This window comes from Patiria miniata, unplaced genomic scaffold (genome assembly GCF_015706575.1).
Source record: "Patiria miniata isolate m_02_andy unplaced genomic scaffold, ASM1570657v1 HiC_scaffold_3, whole genome shotgun sequence".
Classification (NCBI taxonomy): domain Eukaryota; kingdom Metazoa; phylum Echinodermata; class Asteroidea; order Valvatida; family Asterinidae; genus Patiria; species Patiria miniata.
The window spans coordinates 10627612-10649868 of NW_024037069.1; the positions used below are offsets into that span (position 1 = coordinate 10627612).

The 22257-nt window shown below is 40.9% G+C and overlaps 2 protein-coding genes across 2 annotated transcripts in view; one reads left to right on the top strand and one right to left on the bottom strand.

The window, feature by feature from the left end:
- The window catches only part of LOC119737221, a 34780-nt gene extending 33563 nt beyond the window's left edge, over positions 1-1217 (bottom strand). The window contains exon 1 of the mRNA XM_038211411.1: positions 1135-1217. The gene's annotated coding sequence lies outside the window, so the exon portion shown is untranslated. The remainder of the gene's footprint in view (positions 1-1134) is intronic.
- Positions 1218-7456: 6239 nt separating this feature from the next.
- LOC119738091 (histone-lysine N-methyltransferase SUV39H2-like) lies at positions 7457-16714 on the top strand. The gene is made up of 6 exons (XM_038212823.1): positions 7457-7522; positions 12888-12958; positions 13059-13778; positions 13892-14044; positions 15355-15484; positions 16603-16714. Exons 1-6 carry the CDS (start codon positions 7498-7500, stop codon positions 16689-16691), a joined length of 1188 nt encoding a protein of 395 aa, XP_038068751.1. The 5' UTR covers positions 7457-7497; the 3' UTR covers positions 16692-16714.
- The last annotated feature ends 5543 nt before the right edge of the window (positions 16715-22257 follow it).

Consider the following 22257-nt stretch of genomic DNA (forward strand, 5'->3'; position numbering starts at 1 on the left):
GTCACCAAAGTATGCCTGTAGTACGGAGGGTACCGTATTTCCAGCGCTCTACCCAATTCAGCATAAATTAAAGTTAAATTTTAAGACGAGCTTGTCTAGGTAGTGTTAGCCAGCATCTTGTTTACACGAAGCTTGCCATACTACTTACTAGGCATATGCGTGAAGTGCACAGTGGTAATCCAAACAAGGTGGCGGACAAAAAAAAAACTAACTCGACAAACTCGTTGTAGGTTTCGGGCAACCTCGTCCCCAGTGCTTACTTTATTTCCAACCGCGTTTCCAATAGTAAGCCCTGGATAGGAAACTTTCTTCCTGTATCCTGATTCGACACCGCAATTGGCTAGAAATAGATTTTTATCGTGTACTTGGTGTTGTTATTCAAAACGTGCAGTACGTGTTTTCGCGATCATTCGTCCACGCTTTCTCGAAAATACTCATTTCCTTACCAATTTGTTCATATTAATATGAAATGTGATACTGCATGTTGTTTCGACAAGATCGTAACAGTTTAATTAAATTAATCATGTTCACGTAACTCAAGCCATGCTGGTGCTGCGACAAATTGACTCTGTTTTTACCCCAGACACCGCATACAAAAACAAGCGCTAATGTAACGTCGCATATCCAGGCACCAGACTGTACCTCATTTGCATACGTGTTCAAAAATCTTGCACATATGCAAATGATCCAATATACCAGGGTGAGAGAGTAGGTAGTGATGGGCGCGTACCGATCGACACCCTGGGGACGAGGTTGGGTTTGAAAGAACAACTTTTGAAATGATTCTAAATTTAATTTATATGCTGAAGTGAAGGTGTTTCTTTGTCAATATTTCTAACTTACAAAACCGTCTCTTTTTTTTTGATGTTCCAAAAACTACACAACTTGTTCACGCTGGGTTGACAACCGTTGACGCGTGTTCAGTTGTTGACGCCAGTTGACTAGCGATAGAGGGACCCACACAATTTGATATGGAAAAGACTGTGTTTCCGACACTGACTTACCTTTGCTTTCGTCTCGATCGCAGAATCTCGCTTGGAAAACTTTCCAAATTACTTCTTATTAATCAAGTGATCTACTGCAAGTGTTGAAAACAGTCACTTGATATTTCATAGGCAAAAAAACTATACATACCGAAGAGCTGGTTCTTTTCCTTTCCGAAATTATTCCGACTTCACTTATCACTCAAAGTTTGAGTCTTCAAATGAACAGCGCCCTCTTACATGAAAATCCTTACATGTACATGATTTTTCCATCTAGGCCTGAACTTGACAAGCATCTTCAGAGAGACCGTGGGCTTGAAATGTCACTTTTTGGGTCAAATGTTGTTTCTAAGTTCGGAAAGGTAACTTAGAATGAAACACTCACGTATGCCTACTAAAAAGTACTTATCTTCAATTTTGACCTACGTCTCCCCCCCCCCTCTAAAAAAGGCAACAAAGATAGATATGAACTGGTATAATTACAACCAGAAATATTTAAAGTAAAAAAGAGGGAAAATAATTTAATGTTATCTTAGTTTCTTCTAATTATCCCCCACCCCTCAAAAAGACCCAACAGTTTTCAGGGTCGTTGATTTATATAAAAATATCACTTTTACAATATATAAAAAAAAATCTGCACTTTTTGGGGTTTTTGTTTAAGTTTCAATTTGAAAAAACTTTGAAGGTTTGCAAAATAAGAAAAACAAGGCTTTTAATAGCTATTTTCTATGCAATTTGAATGCGATACCAAAAAAAAGTCCGCCCGCCAATTTCGAATTATCTGCATGCAGTAATCATTTTTTTAGGCGGGATGTCTAGATAATATGTGTAATATAGGTAGGCTACAAAAGCAGCAACAAAAAAACACCCCCTTTTTTTTTTTTAGGGTTGCAGACTCCTCAAAATGGATGAAACTTTATAGAAAATAAAGCATACAAATTGTAGGTTCGATAGGAGAAAAAAAGTGAAATTTGGGGCAGACATGGCAGACACGGGGGGGGGGGGAGTAGGGCCTATTCATCCGACTGCATAGGCCGGGCATGGTGTTCCCTAGAACCGTGGCGCATTTCGACGTTGACCCCAACTTTCCTCATGCGGTGTTGCCAAACGTCTTTGTTTACAAACTTGAAATTCGTTCTGTTAAAAACTGGTACTTTTACCATAGTTATGCTTGCTGTTGAACCTAGTGAACATTTCAGTTTCATTAGTCCGAAATTCAAAAACGGTGGCGCACTTGAACAAACATCGGAAAATCCTTAGTTATTATATTAGAATTTCTTTAAAGTTGAAAAATTCTGATAAACCATTATTATATCTACTTACATGTTCAACTAAAAGTTTGTCAGAAAATGTATATTTTTGTTGGGACGCATTTTAAAGAGTTACACGGTACGTCGGGAAATCACACTGAAAATTGCCTGGGTTAATTTTATCCAAGAAAGGGTGAAAACTGCAACTACCCAAACTTGGGTTGTTCTATAACCAATTGTTTGGGTTAGAATTTATATTAAATTCAACCAAAAGTTGTAGTCATGGTCTTGAATGACCACAAGTTTTGGTTGAATTTAGCAGAAATTCTAACCCAAACAATTATTAGAACCCCCCAAGTTTGGGTAGTTGCAGTTTTCACCCTTTCTCGGGGTCATATTAACCCAGGCAATTTTTCAGTGCACGCCTGAACAAATGTCACTGTTAATTAACTTTGTAACGGGTTGGTAAATTAAAAATTTAGGCATTTTTAGAGCTTTATGAAATTTCAGGTAAAGCTTTTGCTTTAGCGAGGCACTAGAGCAGGGTTCGACCAGTCTTTGTCGTATCCCAATAATTTATAGCCATCCGAAGGCTAGCATTTGGCTCTGCAGGCGGCTAAAGTCTGCACTAGAGGCGAAAAATCTAAGTGCGCAGTAGTGTACATCGTCTCTAGTGACCTAATTTATGCATAAGGCCTAAAACAAAGGGTCTTATTTACATATCAATTGGGTGGCCTGCCTGTAGGATATAGAGACCAAAATAATTTTGGTCTGTAGGGGTCGAAATCACCGCGCGGATTGCTTGTGTCGTATTAATCCGGACCGTTAGAGGGCGTACGGACCAACTAGTCATCGGTGTAGGGGCCTATAACAATAGGTGTGATCAATGGAAGCCTTTAGACCAACACGGTAGTAGTTAACCCATATTGACTGGTCGGCTAATACTGTTTCCATTTGAACTCAAAGAAATAGAAAGAGAGATGGTCTTATTGCAAAATATGCGGGTTTTCAGACTGTAAATATGGCCAGGGATTATCAACATAGCCAGTCAAACACATGCACTGCCCGACATTATAGGCATTCGCGATTGTTAAACTTTAAGAAACACACAAGACTAGAAAAAAAATACAAATAGGCAAATGTCTACTGTAAAGTTCCTTGAAAAGTATTAAATGGAAAATGGGCTTCAAATGCTATAGTCACACATATAACGGACTGTGTGGAAGCGATCACAAACTGGGCTTTTATATTGACGATCGATAGACTGTACGTGGCGGCGCGAGCTAACGGTCTACATAATTATTGTTAGGAAGTTAATCCGTTATCTTCAGGTAACATAATAATATAAAATAGCCCGGGGGTGGGGTGTAGGAGTGTATGTTTATTTTAGGGTAACCCCGACAGTTGGACTGGGAATAGAGGGCGTATGGTCTAGTCGGCCAGTGCACTATTAGGAGGTTAATCCATTATCCTGAAGTATCGTAATAATAACAATAAAAACTAACCGCAGTATATTACTGTACGAGTGACTCAAAGAGGTGACTGTTTATATTTTATTTTCGTTATATCAAAGACACTTTTAGTTTATATAAAACAAAACAGAACAATAGTCTTTCTGAAACTAATCCTTTTGAATTATCATTGGCTTTCTAATTATCTTCTTCGTCGACGTATTGAAACAGTCCGTCAAATTTGGCGTTGTGTTTAGTCAAAACTCTATTTACCGCCTTGTTTACTCCATTGCCTTTACCTATTTTCTCTTCCAAATCCTCTAAAATATCTTGGTGAGCATCGTTATCTTTTAGATGTAGGTAACTTGACAAAAAATCCTTGTATTTGTTGAAAAAGATTTGTTTGACTGCCCAGAGGGTCTTTATGCTGGCTTTCTCCTTGGCCAGTTGTTCACTAATATCATCATCGCTGATGTATTTGTCATATTTTTCACGCCATAAGCTATCAGTTTCATCTTTCGCTTCATCCAGCCAATCTTGAAAGGCGGCGTTGTCCTCTAAATCAGAACTAGACTCCTCTTCATCCAATGATTCGTCTTCGTCTACTTCCGTTTCGGATTCGGAATCTTCAATTCTACGCTTTTTAAAATCTGGTTCGGACTCTACGTCAGAATTTTCAGATTGAATAACTTCATTATCACGATCATCGTCAGATTCCTCTTCAATGTGTGCATGTTCTACATGTCTCCGTAGGTTATATCTCCGTCCGAAGCTTTTGTCACACTGGCGACAAGCATGGGCTTTGACTGCTGCAATGGCGTTCATGTTGAATCTTTAAAGGTAAGTCTCCAAATGACAAGAAACTGATGAATTCGTTTTTTATATAACTACTCATTCGTGACCCATTCGACTCAAAAAACGTCGTTTTGAGTCGTTTTGTGAGTCGTTTAGAGTCGTTGAGTCGTTTTGTGAGCAGTTTGAGTCGTTTTGAGTCGTTTTGAGTCGTTTTTTTTTAAGTCGTTTTGAGTCGTTGTGAGTCGCTTTGAGTCGTTTTGTGAGTCGTTTGAGTCGTTTTGAGTCGTTTTGAGACGGTTTGAGTCGTTTTTAGTCGTTTTGTGAGTCGTTTAGAGTCGTTGTGAGTCGTTTTGTGAGCAGTTTGAGTCGTTTTGAGTCGTTTTGAGTCGTTTTTTTAGTCGTTTTGAGTCGTTGTGAGTCGTTTGAGTCGTTTTGAGTCGTTTTGTGAGTCGTTTTGTGAGTCGTTTAGAGTCGTTGTGAGTCGTTTTGTGAGCAGTTTGAGTCGTTTTGAGTCGTTTTGAGTCGTTTTTTTTAAGTCGTTTTGAGTCGTTTTGAGTCGTTTTGTGAGTCGTTTGAGTCGTTTTGAGTCGTTTTGAGACGGTTTGAGTCGTTTTGAGTCGTTTTGTGAGTCGTTTAGAGTCGTTGTGAGTCGTTTTGTGAGCAGTTTGAGTCGTTTTGAGTCGTTTTGAGTCGTTTTTTTAGTCGTTTTGAGTCGTTGTGAGTCGTTTGAGTCGTTTTGAGTCGTTTTGTGAGCAGTTTGAGTCGTTTTGAGTCGTTTTGAGTCATTTTTTTAGTCGTTTTGAGTCGTTGTGAGTCGTTTGAGTCGTTTTGAGTCGTTTTTTGAGTCGAATGGGTCACGAATGAGTAGTTATATAAAAAACGAATTCATCAGTTTCTTGTCATTTGGAGACTTACCTTCAAAGATTCAACATGAACGCCATTGCAGCAGTCAAAGCCCATGCTTGTCGCCAGTGTGACAAAAGCTTCGGACGGAGATATAACCTACGGAGACATGTAGAACATGCACACATTGAAGAGGAATCTGACGATGATCGTGATAATGAAGTTATTCAATCTGAAAATTCTGACGTAGAGTCCGAACCAGATTTTAAAAAGCGTAGAATTGAAGATTCCGAATCCGAAACGGAAGTAGACGAAGACGAATCATCGGATGAAGAGGAGTCTAGTTCTGATTTAGAGGACAACGCCGCCTTTCAAGATTGGCTGGATGAAGCGAAAGATGAAACTGATAGCTTATGGCGTGAAAAATATGACAAATACATCAGCGATGATGATATTAGTGAACAACTGGCCAAGGAGAAAGCCAGCATAAAGACCCTCTGGGCAGTCAAACAAATCTTTTTCAACAAATACAAGGATTTTTTGTCAAGTTACCTACATCTAAAAGATAACGATGCTCACCAAGATATTTTAGAGGATTTGGAAGAGAAAATAGGTAAAGGCAATGGAGTAAACAAGGCGGTAAATAGAGTTTTGACTAAACACAACGCCAAATTTGACGGACTGTTTCAATACGTCGACGAAGAAGATAATTAGAAAGCCAATGATAATTCAAAAGGATTAGTTTCAGAAAGACTATTGTTCTGTTTTGTTTTATATAAACTAAAAGTGTCTTTGATATAACGAAAATAAAATATAAACAGTCACCTCTTTGAGTCACTCGTACAGTAATATACTGCGGTTAGTTTTTATTGTTATTATTACGATACTTCAGGATAATGGATTAACCTCCTAATAGTGCACTGGCCGACTAGACCATACGCCCTCTATTCCCAGTCCAACTGTCGGGGTTACCCTAAAATAAACATACACTCCTACACCCCACCCCGGGCTATTTTATATTATTATGTTACCTGAAGATAACGGATTAACTTCCTAACAATAATTATGTAGACCGTTAGCTCGCGCCGCCACGTACAGTCTATCGATCGTCAATATAAAAGCCCAGTTTGTGATCGCTTCCACACAGTCCGTTATATGTGTGACTATAGCATTTGAAGCCCATTTTCCATTTAATACTTTTCAAGGAACTTTACAGTAGACATTTGCCTATTTGTATTTTTTTTCTAGTCTTGTGTGTTTCTTAAAGTTTAACAATCGCGAATGCCTATAATGTCGGGCAGTGCATGTGTTTGACTGGCTATGTTGATAATCCCTGGCCATATTTACAGTCTGAAAACCCGCATATTTTGCAATAAGACCATCTCTCTTTCTATTTCTTTGAGTTCAAATGGAAACAGTATTAGCCGACCAGTCAATATGGGTTAACTACTACCGTGTTGGTCTAAAGGCTTCCATTGATCACACCTATTGTTATAGGCCCCTACACCGATGACTAGTTGGTCCGTACGCCCTCTAACGGTCCGGATTAATACGACACAAGCAATCCGCGCGGTGATTTCGACCCCTACAGACCAAAATTATTTTGGTCTCTATATCCTACAGGCAGGCCACCCAATTGATATGTAAATAAGACCCTTTGTTTTAGGCCTTATGCATAAATTAGGTCACTAGAGACGATGTACACTACTGTGCGCCACATCCAATAAAAAATTATTCAAACGAAGGGGAACAATTTTACTCTTATTCATCTTCTTCATCTCAAGTTCATGGATATGGCAACAGGCCAAACTTGGTCGGCATGACGCCATGGGGTGCACGGCGAGTTCCGTCCAGGTTTAATATTGGATGGCCGCCTTGCGGAACAAAGGACTCCTCGGGTTAGGCTTTCTTTTACCGTAACCCACGAGGGATATACAAAAAAGAGAGAAGGCAAACAGATTAACAAAGCAACGCAAGTTCCTTAACTAAAAAACACAAATATAAAATCCTGTGTTAGTATATCTGCGAGGAACCCAACTCTTCCATGCACCCCGAAACTTTTGGGCTATTGCTCTTTTATTTTGGGCGTATTTACCAGCCCAATTTTCAGCGGCGCATTTTTCGGGATATTGACCAATCACAGCGCGCCTTTGGCTCAGGCGTACCAAATCCAAAATGGCCGGTACGGAGAGAAATCTAGGTGAGAATTCACTGCACAATTTGTAAACGATTTGTTTAATTTCATGAAAACTATATGCATTACATTTTAGATTTACGTAATTTCGGGAATTCCGAATCAGGTTGTCGTTTTGAATTGATTTGGAAGGCTAAAAATGAGCCGTAAAAACTACTATTTTAATCAATTTATTTGCAACATGGACGAAATTGGGGATCATCAAATGAACACATGAACAGCGCCCTCTAACTATGTTTAATTTTTTTGGTGATTTTGCATGTGCAGTGTGGATCTTACATGTCTGTCTTATAGTAACAACTAAAAGTAACACTAACAGTCGTACTCGTAACATTTCCAGGGCTTGAATTGAACGACGGCCACAACGCGGCCAGTCTGCCTTCTTACTGGCAGAGGTGCCCCACAAAAAATCTAGTCCGAGTAACTTGGACCCAACTTATCACCTTTTTAACATTCGGAAATGGTCTGGCGACGCGATAGGGTCCAAGCTAATCCGTGTATGCCAAGCAATACAATTTTGTCCTTGACCCAAAAACCTAGCCCCACTTTAGTCCGAGTAACTTGGACCCAACTTATCGCCTTTTTAAAAATTTGGACATGGTCTGGCGATAGTAGGGTCCAAGCCCATTCCTCGACCAAGACAACACAGTCACTGACAGTCCCAAAAACCAACATTTTCCAACAAAAAACATCAGATTTCACCTTCAAAACGGCCTCCAAATTACTAGATATGTCACCTGAGGTACAAGTAGACATAGATGATTAAGATGGTTGTACTTAAGTTTACTTACGATCCGGAAAAAAAGTGAAATTTTCCGTTCAATTCTGGAGACCCCCTCTGCCTAGGTTGTCGTTGTTGTGCTCACGTTCAAAACTGCATGATAATGGCGTCTGACCTCGACCTCATGCAAATGTGGTGCGGCGCGCTTGCGCATAATGCACTGCATGCATACACGGCAGATTCCCCTGCGCCGCGCCGACGACTGTTTCCTGATGTAGAGCGCTGTGTAAGTTCGCGGTACGCCTGGGAGTCGCGCTGGCTAGCCAGGCGTACCGCGAACTTACACAGCGCTCTACATCAGGAAACAGTCGTCGGCGCGGCGCAGGGGAATCTGCCGTGTATGCTGCATTATGTGCATTATGCGCAAGCGCGCCGCACCACATTTGCATGAGGTCGAGGTCAGACGCCATTATCATGCAGTTTTGAACGTGAGCACAACAACGACAACCTAGGCAGAGGGGGTCTCCAGAATTGAACGGAAAATTTCACTTTTTTTCCGGATCGTAAGTAAACTTAAGTACAACCATCTTAATCATCTATGTCTACTTGTACCTCAGGTGACATATCTAGTAATTTGGAGGCCGTTTTGAAGGTGAAATCTGATGTTTTTTGTTGGAAAATGTTGGTTTTTGGGACTGTCAGTGACTGTGTTGTCTAGGTCGAGGAATGGGCTTGGACCCTACTATCGCCAGACCATGTCCAAATTTTTAAAAAGGCGATAAGTTGGGTCCAAGTTACTCGGACTAGCCCCACTTGTGTGGCCTCGGTATTGCTGCGCTGTACGATCGGCCACACGCCTGGTTTCCAACCTACTGAGGAGTATAGTCCAAAGCCTGGCGCACCTTTTTGGGGCATTTTTTTACACACCACTGCATACGGTTGTATTTAGCTCTACTGAGTGGAGCGTTGAATTACGGGTACCCCTCCATACAAACGCTCCACCGATTTGCCATACTTTGGTGACGGCGTCACGGTAGCATAGTCACATACCCACGCGAGGACAAAAAGACCCAAAAAAAACGGTAAAGAGAATACAAATGAGAGAGACGGTTATCCTGGATTGATCTATACATTCTTGACATTCCATGAGACCCCTTATATTGTTCCAAAACAGTGAAAATTTTGAAAAAAAACAGCAAAATAGTCTGAAAACTTACACTACAGCTCAATGTGTTTGCAGGGAGGCTCAGTTCTTGAATCGACTTGTCGAATGAGGGGGTCTGACATGACGTCACCGTCGTTGCTCGATCGAAGAAAAACAAGTCGCACTTTATCAACGACTGTTTTGTGTCATTCAATGATATGTGCTCCGATCCGCGCCGTACGACAGTATGGGCTTTGAACACACCCAAGGATCATGTATCATTACACGAAACAGTCGTTGATAAAGCGCGACTTGTTTTTCTTCGCGATCGAGCAACGACGGTGACGTCATGTCAGACGCCCTCATTCGACAAGTCGATTCAAGAACTGAGCCTCCCTGCAAACACATTGAGCTGTAAGTTTTCAGACTATTTTGCTGTTTTTTTTCAAAATTTTCACTGTTTGGGAACAATATAAGGGGTCTCATGGAATGTCAAGAATGTATAGATCAATCCAGGATAACTGTCTCTCTCATTTGTATTCTCTTTACCGTTTTTGGGGGGTCTTTTTGTCCTCGCGTGGGTATGTGACTATGATACCGTGACGCCGTCACCAAAGTATGGCAAATCGGTGGAGCGTTTGTATGGAGGGGTACCCGTAATTCAACGCTCCACTCAGTAGAGCTAGGTTGTATTCTGTGATGCCTTATCTTTTGCCCTCCGGGTAGATAAGGTAATCTTTCTTCAATTTTTCAGAGAAATTTAGACATCTTTCTGGAGTCCTCATGTGTAAGTTTCGCACTAAACTCCTCAGTAGATTGGGAAACCAGACATGTGGCCTAACGTACAGCGCAGCAATACAGAGGCCACACAAGTGGGGCTACCAAAAACCCAACATTGCCCAACAAAAACATCACTTTTCACCCTCAATATGGCCTACAAATTACTAGATATGCCGCCTGAAGTATAAGTAGACATCGATGATTAAGACGGTTCTGAAGTTTACTTACGATCCGGATGAAACGTGAAATTTCCCGTTCAGTGCTGAGAGCACCCCTCGCGATCGTGAACACGTTAAATTTCTGACTCGTGTTAATGTTCGAACGACGCGATGTGGTCTTCATGTTCAGCGTACATTCTATGGTTCCCATATCCTGAACTGAGTGCGATTCTGTTACCGAGCGCGATGCATCGATTATGATAAGGCCAAAAAAAATAATAGTTCTGCTTCCGGTTATCCGACCGACCCTATTTTTAGGTAGTCTAAGTAATAGATGCCGTGGTCTATTATGCGCGAACAGATTTGCTGATTAATTAGGCAAGACCCCGCCTCTTGACTTCCTAGATTTTGACCAACCAGCAGGCGCTTTCTATAGGTCTGATCGGGTCTTCGGTCATTCACCCGTTGCACATCATAGACATGGATTTTTAAAAAAATGTCAGCACGCAGCGCTCGGTATCATGTTACGCGAATGCGCTCCCGGCTGTTGTTGTATTACAAAACGCTGTATTCGAATTGACCAATCACAGCGTTAGTCCTGATTTTGGGATGAAATGACATCACGATTTAGTAAAGTCGACTCCGATTGGCTGGCGAGCGGCTTGCATAAATCTGCATGCTTTGACATATCAGACGTTAGACAGTTTATGGCTCCGTGGATAACAGGTGTAATTATTATATTACTCAGACTAATTTTTAAGCTGCGACCCTAAAAAAAATTATCGGCAATTCAAAAAAATAATAGTAATAATGATTGAATAAATAAAAATAAAAACCTGTTGTCTTTTCTGTCTTTACGAAATACCTCTCAACAACCCTTTTGCTTCAAAAAAATGCTTGTATTTATTTGTTTTCTTACTTACATTCGCTATTTTTTTCAAAAGAAACCTCCGTTATTTTTACCGTGCCGCCGTGCCGCGCCGCACAGGGGCCAATTTAGAAGACATGATGAAAATGCGGTAACTAGTCTGTGCACGGCTATGCGATCGTTAGCGTTAGCATGGCTATGCATTGCAAGCACGTGCACTGTCAACTGGTCGGATCCGACATTGTAAAAATGTCTTTATACATTTTGTGTATAGCTTTCGTAGTGCAATGGAAATAGTTCAGGCTAAAACTTCTCAAATAATTGAATACCCCATTCAATCTGCATGAAAAAATTGGCCAAAAAAAATTAAAAATTCCGACCAACCGACCCTATTTTTGAAAGGCATGTAATCGGAAGCAGAAATTTTTATTTTTTGGCCTAATGAGTAGAGTAGACTGGATCTTGTTTGTAAACACAAGTACCTTTGGAACGAATAGGGAGTCGGGAACTTGGGCAGCTTTTATGGGCGGAAACCATTTCAAGCTAGTTTCCGACTCCCTTTTACCATTCGAAATGCACTTTACAAACTCATTATCGTAATTGATGCATCGCGCTCGGTAACGGAATCGCACTCGGGATACGGGGACCATCGAATGTACGCTGGGCATGAAGACCACATCGCGTCGTTCAAACATTAACACGAGTCGGAAATTTAACCTGTTCACGATCGCGAGGGGAGCTCTCGGAATTGAACGGGAAATTTCACTTTCCAGTTGGATCGTAAGTAAACTTCAGTACAGCCATCTTAATCATCGATGTCTACTTGTACCTCAGGTGGCGTATCTTGTAATTTGTAGGCTATTCTGAGGGTGAAATCTGCTGTTTTTGTTGGGCAATGTGGGGTTTTTGGGTCAAGGACAAAATTGTGTTGCTCGGCATATATATACATTTTTTTAATAACCCTGAGTAATGTTAGTAACTTGTAACATTATAAAATAAATCAAACCTTTTCTAATCATAAATTGCAAAAATCACTGTTTTTACCAGAAATATGTATTTTTTTCAATTTCGTTTTTTGAACTGAATTCCCCATTTAATTGAGGTCTGGAAAAAGTACAAAAAAGGTTTAATATGTAATATTTATTTTTGACATTTTTTCCTCTCCCGTGGAAAATTGCCCACATACGGATTAGCTTGGACCCTACTATCGCCAGACCATGTCCGAATGTTAAAAAGACGATACTCCGACTAGGACTAGCCCTAGTCTATGGCCCGCACTGAGTAGACTGTTCATGCTGGGCCAAACGAACATTGATTCCCAAAAGTGAGGATTTGAAAATAAAAAAAAAACCCAAAATTGTATTTCAATCTTTCCAACTCAAACTCGGAAGGTGGGCTTCAAACAATAGAGATTGACTTCAAACAATAGAGTCTGATTTGATTTCACATTAAAAGGAACAAAATATATATTTTTCGGGAGACCTAAACACAGTTTCTAATTTTCTTGTAAAGAATTTAACCCGAGGTGTACAGCACTCAAAATTAGCATCTATCCTAGCAAGCTAGGCCAACCTAACCTTTTTGATTAGTTAAATTAAAAGTTTTGCTTCCCTCACTACACTTTTGAGAGTCCAAAATTTTCAGACATGTAGGTGTACAATGTTAAACCCTTTTTTTTATCATGGTATTCCCATCCCCAGGCACGAAGCCTGAGAATCCACCGAACGAGTACGAAGTTGAAAGAATTCAAGAATTTACCAAGGACGATGATGTAAGTTGATAATATTCTCTGGTTTATATACAGACATATGTGCAGTTTGGTAAAAGTTGGATTCAACTTTGATTTCTACACTAAATTTTAAATTCTGCAGGGTGTGTCGTGGTATTTTGTCAAATGGCTGGGCTACCCATCGAGTGAAAATACGTGGGAGCCATTAAGTAATTTGGGCGGCTGCAGGAAAATCATCAGGAAATTCCACAAGAGCGAGAAGCGGGAGAAGCTCAACCGCCAGGAGTTCAAACGCAAGCGAGAGCTCTCGGGCGAGTCCATCCACTCCCTGCCTAACAAAAAACCCAAACAGCTGACCCTGGAACAAGCGATTTCCCCCGTGGACCTGTCCAACCAACGCAGGAACGTGCACAGGGCGCTGAAGCGCTGGAAGGCCAAGCTGAACGAGGTGTGCACAGAGAAGGCCATCATTTTGGTGGAGAACGATGTGGACCTGGAAGGCCCGCCCAAGGGCTTCACCTACATCAATGACTACAAGCCGGGTTGGGGGATCGTTATCCCCACTGACCCGTTAGTGGGCTGTGACTGTGAGGACTGTAGCAGCGAGTCGGGCTGCTGTGCCCAGAAGAGCGGTGCCCCCTTTGCCTACAACAAACTAGGCAGGATCAAGGTACCCCCGGGCAAGCCCGTCTACGAGTGCAACATACGGTGCAAGTGCGGCCCCAAGTGCCCTAACCGCGTGGTGCAGTACGGCCGACAGAAAGACGTGGCCATCTTCCGGACGTCCAACGGATGTGGCTGGGGAGTCAAGACGCTCACGACCATCAAGAAAAATGAGTTTGTCATGGAGTATGTTGGAGAGGTGAGTATATCACAAGGATATCAAACCTTTCTCTTCGCAATAGCGCCAGACATAACTCGTTTCATGAAGAGATGTCTGGGTTTCTTACCCTGAATTTGCTTTTCTTCATCTAGGTCATAACCAATGAGGAAGCCGAGAGACGAGGTCAGGTCTACGACGCCAACGGACGGACCTACCTGTTTGACTTGGACTACAACGATGGCGACTGCCCCTTCACTGTTGATGCCGGCCGATATGGCAATGTCTCCCACTTTGTCAATCATTCGGTAAGTAAATGTCAATCACTCAGTAAGTTAACAAAAAACAAAAAAAGGGGTAGATTTAATTGACCTATCGCTGTTTGCAATAGGCCCTATGGAATTTTTTACGTTAAGTTTTGTTTGTCTCAGATTTTGCGCATTCCGCGTCCATTTGTATATCATGTAATTGGACAATATTTCACAAGCTGCGTTGAAGCGACTCTAACGTGATAGGTTAATTCAAATGATCCACTGTTTGAACATTTAAACTCCAATTTGATTGTACCGGATGTCACAAGGAGGGTTTTGCGTGCTCATAGCTTTACAGTATCAGCAGTTGCACAAGATTAGAAATAAGGACCATTGGAATTGTGTGCATTCAGGAGATGGATAAATACAACCCAGAGAAAGTTTATGTTTACATGAACATCAACATTTTGTGCGGTTATTTTACTAGGCCCATTTACCGTATCTGCATCTGACTGGAGAAAGATGTATATTGCCAATAGACCTTAATCACGAGGAAGCTATTTTTGATGGTGTTCCCTGAATTTTTTTTTTTAAATGTGGCTTGAAACATTAGGGTATGAATAATGATTAATCACAAATTAAGCCAGCTGTGCCTACCAGTCAACTGCTTTTGTATGTTAATGGAATTTGACTGTCACAGTGCCTACAAGAAATATGATCTGACTGTTGGTGACTGGCCTGTGCAAAAGGCATAGCAGGGGAACAGGATTGACTTTTTAACTGTCTGTGACCGATCAAACAAAATGAGGGTTAACCCAAGTAACCAACCCTTCTCAATCCTCCTCAATCCTCCTGTCGGTTTTGGATGATTTTAGAGGATTGAGGATGAATGGCAAAGATGTGTCGCTTTATTGTGGAGGATGCATTACGTCAAGCCAGTAGGCCATATTCTGCATTGGTTATGTTCAGCCATGCATAAATCAGCCCTGTGTTTTTCTCGCATTTCATCCTCGATGCTTCTAAACGCCATTCGCACTGCCTCAAACCATAGCAGTAATTGGCAGAGGATTTTAGAGGCTTGAGACAGTGGTCACCCTCCACAGACTAAATTCAAGAAATATCAGATGATTTCGGAGGATTGAGGCTCAATCCAATTGGAGGAATTTGCAGGAATGAGGTTGCATCCTAGCCAGAGGGCCTAGGAGGTTTAGGGTTAAGGGCTGCCTTTACTGTATACCCTACGTTGCTGTAGGGCCCTCTGCAACCATCCAACCCTCTGCCAATTGTTTTGTGGAATTTTCCATTTTTCCCCAGTGTCACTTCTGTAAATGATTAAACATAGCCTGATCGCCTTTCTTTTCCACCAGTGTGATCCCAACCTAGTTGTGTACGGTGTCTGGGTCAACACTCTGGATCCCAGGCTACCCAGGATAGCTCTGTTTGCCAGCCGGGAGATCAAGGCAGGAGAGGAGCTAAGCTTCGACTACCAGATGACAGGTACGATCCGTTTTAAGTGGTTCCCAGCGTCATATTCAAATTCAACAGAGCATTGTTGTAGTCAAAATTCTTGTGATAGAACACTGGTCATCATAAGTCCATCAGAAGTAAACCACAGGTCATCCAGTCCCATGTCATCTCACAAGATATCTGAAAATGTGACAAAGACATTGCCTTGTTCATACCCTTTTACTTAAAGGTGGAGTGGACCATTTGCAGCTTCCCAAAAAGTAACCCTAACCTTCCATCAAAATCCATCCCCCCATTTGGGGGATTTTGGTAGGCAAGCCATGAGTACCAAGTCCATCAAAATCCACCTATAGCAGCAGTGGTATTGTGGTCGATTTCAGCAGATTTGGTCCCAAAGCATTATGTGAACCAGAGTCAGTGATGGATTTTGGCGGACTTGGTCCAGTACTTAGTAAAAGACACCAGGGAGTTAGGGTTAAAGATGACACCAAACTCCTAGTGAAATTATTCTGTAATGCTGTCATTTTGAAGAAACCAATAAAGAAGGTAATTTCAAAAGATGTGTGATCAACAATTGAAACAACGGGCGTCAACCTGTGTGAAGTTATGACGTCGTGCATGCATCCGGATCATCTTATTTCATTGTGTAGCCAATTTTCATCACCGTGCAGCAAATGCATAGTTTTATAACAATCATAGCGGCCCAGTGAACAGACTCGGCCATGGAAGATCGTTTGGTTGTAATCAACATGAGTGTACCACCATTTTGAAGAAATCATGTCTATGCCGTGGAATCGACGTCGCGTCGTGGGTGACCCGACCATGGTTGCAATTATTTTATGTCGAGATGCCGCTTGTTCCCCGATATTCACACAATTTCTCAGTTTTTTGACCTGAGAATGACTTTTGTACTTGCTGCTGATGGTTCCGTCGTGGCGCAAACAAATCACAGGTCGCCCTGAGAATGGTTTTAGGTTCCCAAGAGAGCTGACGAGACTCCCAGTGTGAAATTATTAGCCTGCTGGTCGGGGGAAATAAGACAGAGACGTTCTCTTGACTTGACTCTGATTGATTGTGATGTGCATTTGTCATTCTCTGTATTTTGTAGTATTTCCTGAATTATTAATTGTTTTTTCTTGTTGTTGCAGGTGAGCTCAACACCTCAGGGTCAGGCTCCAAGCTTCAACCCATCCGATGCAGATGTGGCGCCAAAAATTGCAGAGATTTCCTGTTCTAAAAGAATTTGGTTTTTAAACAATTTAAAAAAAAATGCTTTATCTGCTGTTGTGCTTACTACGTTATTCAAATCTACTGACCTCGCTTGACGAAGTTTTTGAAAGTTGTTGAGAGTGTTTTATGAGTGTAAAAAGGTTGGGGGTTTTTGCCGCGGGGATACACACGGTGTTTACTTAAGGATTGACTTGTAAGACAAGTGGTCGTTGGCTTCAAGACACGTATGTATTCAGAGGATTGATTTCCGTTGCAGTGACGTGAGGGATTTCTGTTGGTCTGGGTTTGCTGGGGGTGTTAGAGCAGCCTTTTTAGAAAAGTAAGTAGCGGTGTGCATCGGAACCAGGTACTCGAGTACCCTACCGCTGATGTCAGGAACCGGTTCCAGATAACGGGATCGGGTATCCGTAACCAACTTGACAAAATACTAAGTAAGTTCTTCGACAATGACAAAGAAAGGTTTTGAATGCTCTCTTTGTGGTGAATTTTCAAATGAAAACCAGGCTACATGGAAAACCAAAACAGATTTTACATTTATGTGCATTTTAACGCGCGATGCCCGCGAAGTTGCAGTTTACACCTGATAGCTATAAAGCCCTTCAGAGAACTTACAAGATTTGAATTTTTGGGGTTGGGTTTCTTTTACAGGTACCTGTATACCCGTGTTGTACGTCAATAGGTTCCCGGTTTTCATACTACCTGTAAATGCACACCACTAGAGGGAAGGGGAGTGTGTTAGTCAATGCTTATGAAAACACACCCAACAAAAGGGGGAAAAACCAGGCTGAAGTTCCTGATAGAGCATGGCTAGTTTTTCTTCTTTTGTACTTCCATGCAAAAATTCCTGGGAGATTTTAGAAGGGGAACAAATGCCTAGACCATGGCAGCTATGAACCATGCTGGTTTTTTTTTTCCATATGCCCTTCCTATTTGCATGTGGGCCATAATATGTGCGTCTCCCCAATAGCAAGACTGGATGTCTCAGTCACTGGAAGTTCTTGTGAACTGACCTCGTCATGATTCTGGGCCTGGCTTGGCATGTAACATGTGTGCATTGCAGACTTTTGCTGGATATTTGATTGTGCAGGGTTTGCTGTGACTGGTGAAATATATCTGTAGCCGAGGCCCATAGGCTCTGCGCAGGAACAAGAGAGGGCGCTTTTTGACCTTTTTCGAGAGCCCAGTGGGTGGAACACACTGCGTGCACGTACTGGTTCTTGCGTACGTTTAGCATGAATAGGGCTGTGCATCAAAACTGGGTACCCGAGTACTTGACCGCTGATGTCGGGAACCAGTTCCAGATTATGGGATCGGGTACCCATAATTAACTTTACATATTAGTAACTTCTCAAAAATGAAAAAGAAAGGGAATTTTCAAAATGAAAACCAGGCTACGACGATTGCGAAAATGCAGTTTACACCGTAAAGCTGAAGAGCTCACTGTACACACTTGTACCTTGCTGTTTTGACACACTGATGAGGTAGTGCTATTCTGCAGACCTTAATGAACAACGTGAACAGCAACTTCCCAGATTTTTTTGGGGGGGGGGGGGTTGGGTTTAAAGCTATAGTCCATCATTTGTAATTTGTCCATTTTGTTCGTTTGAAGCAACAAAAGAGTTCAAAATCTAATAAAGGATACTAAGCAACTAACCTGATAAAGTTTCAGCTAAGCTTCAGCTGTACATTCCGAGAAAAACAGCATTCTAAGATCTCAATTTCAAATCAAAAGTTACTGAATCATGGTTTGAATTGCAGCTATACGCGAAGTCGCGCACTGATCCGACGAATTATAACAATCGCGCGCGCGTGTGCGTCGTTCCAATACTTGCGCGCGCTGCGCTGAATAACAAAACGAACTACTAATTTAAATTTTCCTACGGTGCTTCTTAAGAATCACCGTTGGAAATGCCTTCTTTCATTGATTACTTCAAAATGACAGCTTGCCAGAAAGAATAATTTCACAGGGAGTTTAGTTCCCTTACTATCTTTCAACCAAGTTTGTTTTTCAACAATAATTACGCCAGTTACTTTTCGGATGGCTGCAAATGATGGACTATAGCTTTAATAAGGGTACCTGGGTGCCCATGTTTTGTTTTTTTTCAATCGGGTACCTGATTCTCGTACTACCCGTAAACATGCAGCATGCACGACTGATTTTGATCTTAATGTGTACAAAGCCATTACCGTAGTGTCTTTACGTGAGCGTCTGAATGTCTCTCCCAGTGGTCTCCCCCAACTCCCCCTTTCTTACCATGCAGACAGTACTTGTGCACGGAGCCCATAGGGTTGCAGACCAGTAAATAAACTTCCATTGACCCCAATGATAAAATGCTCCCACTTCAGAAATTCGGGAAAAATACTCACAACTCTCCAAGGTGTTCAAGACACACATCAAATTAAAGCTTATTTCATCATTTTTCAGTTTCTTTTCAATTTACGGGGGGGGGGGGGGGTGGTGGTCAACTGATGACTTTTAGGAGAAATTTCCATCTGAAGATGATCACCCCTTAAAATAGCCCTGAAGCCCATCGCCATTTTGAAAAACGTTGCCAACACTCCATTGCAAATTAGAGCGCTTTTAGGGCCCCAATTTCATCAAAATTGAACGGAGCTATGAGCTCCCAGTCCTGTGCACGGCTTCCACTCATATTTTTTACAAACCCTCTTGTGCATGGCCCACAGTATGCTCAAATACTGAAGATTTTGAGGGCATGCAAATCGTGATTTGGCCGGCGTAGGCAATTTCGGACCGATTTACTGGTCTGCACCCTTGGGACTTTATCATGATTCTGGGCTTGGCAAAATGGCACACGTTGAAATGAAATAACTGTTAATAGGTAGGGTGCTGTTAGTTTTTGTTTTGTTATTTTTTAATAGTGTAGTTTCAAGGTCTATCAGTTCAATTAGATTTTTTCAGTGTGTGTGGAGAGAATGTTGGTCAGTAGTAAACTACGCCTGGTGTAAAGTATTCATAACTTCAGTGCAAAGTTTCCTAATCGAAATTGAATGTTAACCATGAAAAAAAGGTAATGCTATTTTCCCTGAATCTTTGCTGTTTCAACATGAAAACCGTACAACTTTGTGGTGGTTATTAATTATATTGTAACTTTTTGCCATTTCCTTCAGAGGGCATTTATTGTTATCGTGACAGTGCCCAAATTCTATAAATATGTAGCCCTCTTGTACAAAACTATCTGAAGACGGCTTTAAAATCTAACTCTGTATATTTACTTCTTTCATGTTTGACAGCATTTTGAAGGGAAAAAAAACAATCAAAAATTTGTATTTGTTATAATTGAACAGATGTTTTTCTCTATTATGAAGAGGTTTATAAATGTCATCAAGAATCTTTTTATCAAAAATTACTGGCGCCAGTCCCTTTTCACCAAACAACAGATCCCAGTAGTTGCTGAGGTGATATGTGTGACCTGTTGCCAAAAACGAACATGAAGTTTGACTTTTTTAAGAATTGAGATTTTTTTTATATTCGTGGAAGCTTTCTAATGGTATAATTATAGCATTTGGGGGTAGTTAACAGAAATATAGAATGCCAACAAAATTGAAGTTGTTAAACTACTTTTTTTGCAAAAATAGCATTAAAAATCTTGCTGTTATTTTACAGTGAATTAAAAGTCAACTAATTAAATGGGATAAAAGTAGGTTTAAAGGCAATACACAACATTTGCTTTAGCTGTAATGTTCAGAAATGGATGGATTTGGGCCGGGGTTGGTATTTTATCGCAAATATTGTTACACTGATGACTTGTTTGAAGTTCTGTGTTCATAGTTGCTGGAAAAAGCAAGAAGAACAATTATGTTCCTGTGGTCTGGTTCCCTGACCCCACTTAAAATGAAAGGAGCAATTTATAGATGTCAGAATTGTAAGGTCAGGGAACCAGTCTAGCTGGCTTGTACCCACTCATAGGCGTGTAATCGATTGCAGGCAATATGCAGACTAACAATTGAGGGCATTATTTGAAAAAAAAACCAATTTTTTTCCAACGCTGGTTGGCCAACCAGCGTTTTGCTTGAAAATTACAGCACACCAGGTGCCATGATTTTTACAGGATGCTTTACACTGTCATTCATCAACAGTCCAGTAAGGTATTTCATAATGATATGGTAGTTTTGTTTTTTGATGTATGAAAATGTTGTATATTCCCTTTAAAAAGATGTTTGATAGAACCCCCTCCCCCAAAAAAGGGAAAAGGTACAACACAACTTACCGATTGAAACAAAACTTGACAACAAAAATTGCTTTGTGGTGACAGCACTTATTTCAAATCTTGGAACTCTCATCGTCTCAAACTGAGGTTTATCCCTAGTGCTTTTCTTGGAATGTCTCACAGTGTAAAAAAAATTGACTGGTTTTTTACCCCGTTTCAGCTTGTTTTTCAGAATGCTGAACCAAATGACATGTATTCCAAATGTCTGCATTTTGTTACACTCAGGCGCAACTGTCACAGTTGATCATTCAGACTCTAAGAGTCTTTGCAATGGGAAATTAATGGACAAAAAATTGTCAATAATTTATTTGGACCGACTCAAGTCGCTCAAATACTCTTGGTTCGGCATGACTCTAGAATGCCAGCGTAAAATGAGTGTTAAGCGTATGTTTATTTGTTGGGAAATAGTCTCATGAAAGATGCGTTTCCCTTTTATTCAGCATCTCACTGAGTCGAATGTTTTCAACTTCCTTGACCAAATAAGAAGTCGTTGTACAAATGTATTTTTTATGCCAAAAAGAAAAGAAAAAAGAATCAGTATATCCCTCAATGCACGTTGTTTTCGCAATAATATTCATATGTTAGCATTACATTGGTTTTGATTCACTTGTAAGGTTTCATCTTTGCTGTAAATGGTTTTAAATGGTTTTTCGTCCATCACAGTAGTTTTAAAATGAAACAAGGTGAAATGCTTTTTCCACCCTGTAAATATTGTAAATATATCTTAGACATGATTAAAGTATGGAGGTATTACCATTACCACTTGTGCCGTTGAATAACTGCATCTTTGTATTAAAGTTTTCTTGTGACAATGAAACTGTTAATGATCCAAATTAATTGAAATTATAAACCTACAGGATTCCCACAGTCGTGCCAAAAACCCTGGAAAATCTTGGAATTTAAAGCTATCATGGAAAGTCATGAAATGTTACTTTACAAGGCGTGCAAGAAAAATTTCTTGGAAAAGTCATCGAGTCTAGCACAACCCATACGTGATGAATATATTTATTTGCAGTTCAAGTTTGCAGTCCAGTTTACTATACTTTCTCTTAATGCATGTCTTCTCCGTACTTGTTGCATGTTCAGTGCACCATCGTGATGCTTTCGTGGTACTCAGTGGTCTTGTGTCAAACAGGAAGGCTGAAAGGGAGTGGCATCCCTTGCCTCCAGAGCAACAGGCTCTTAAGATCAGGCATGCAACTGGGAATTTAGAGAAAAAAAACAAGACTTTGTGCAGTATCTTTCAATTTGTAAGGCATTCATGAGAAGTAAAAAACGAGGAAATCAGTGGATCCGAGGAAAAGTTGCATGCCTGTAAGATGCCGAAACACCATAGAAATTGGT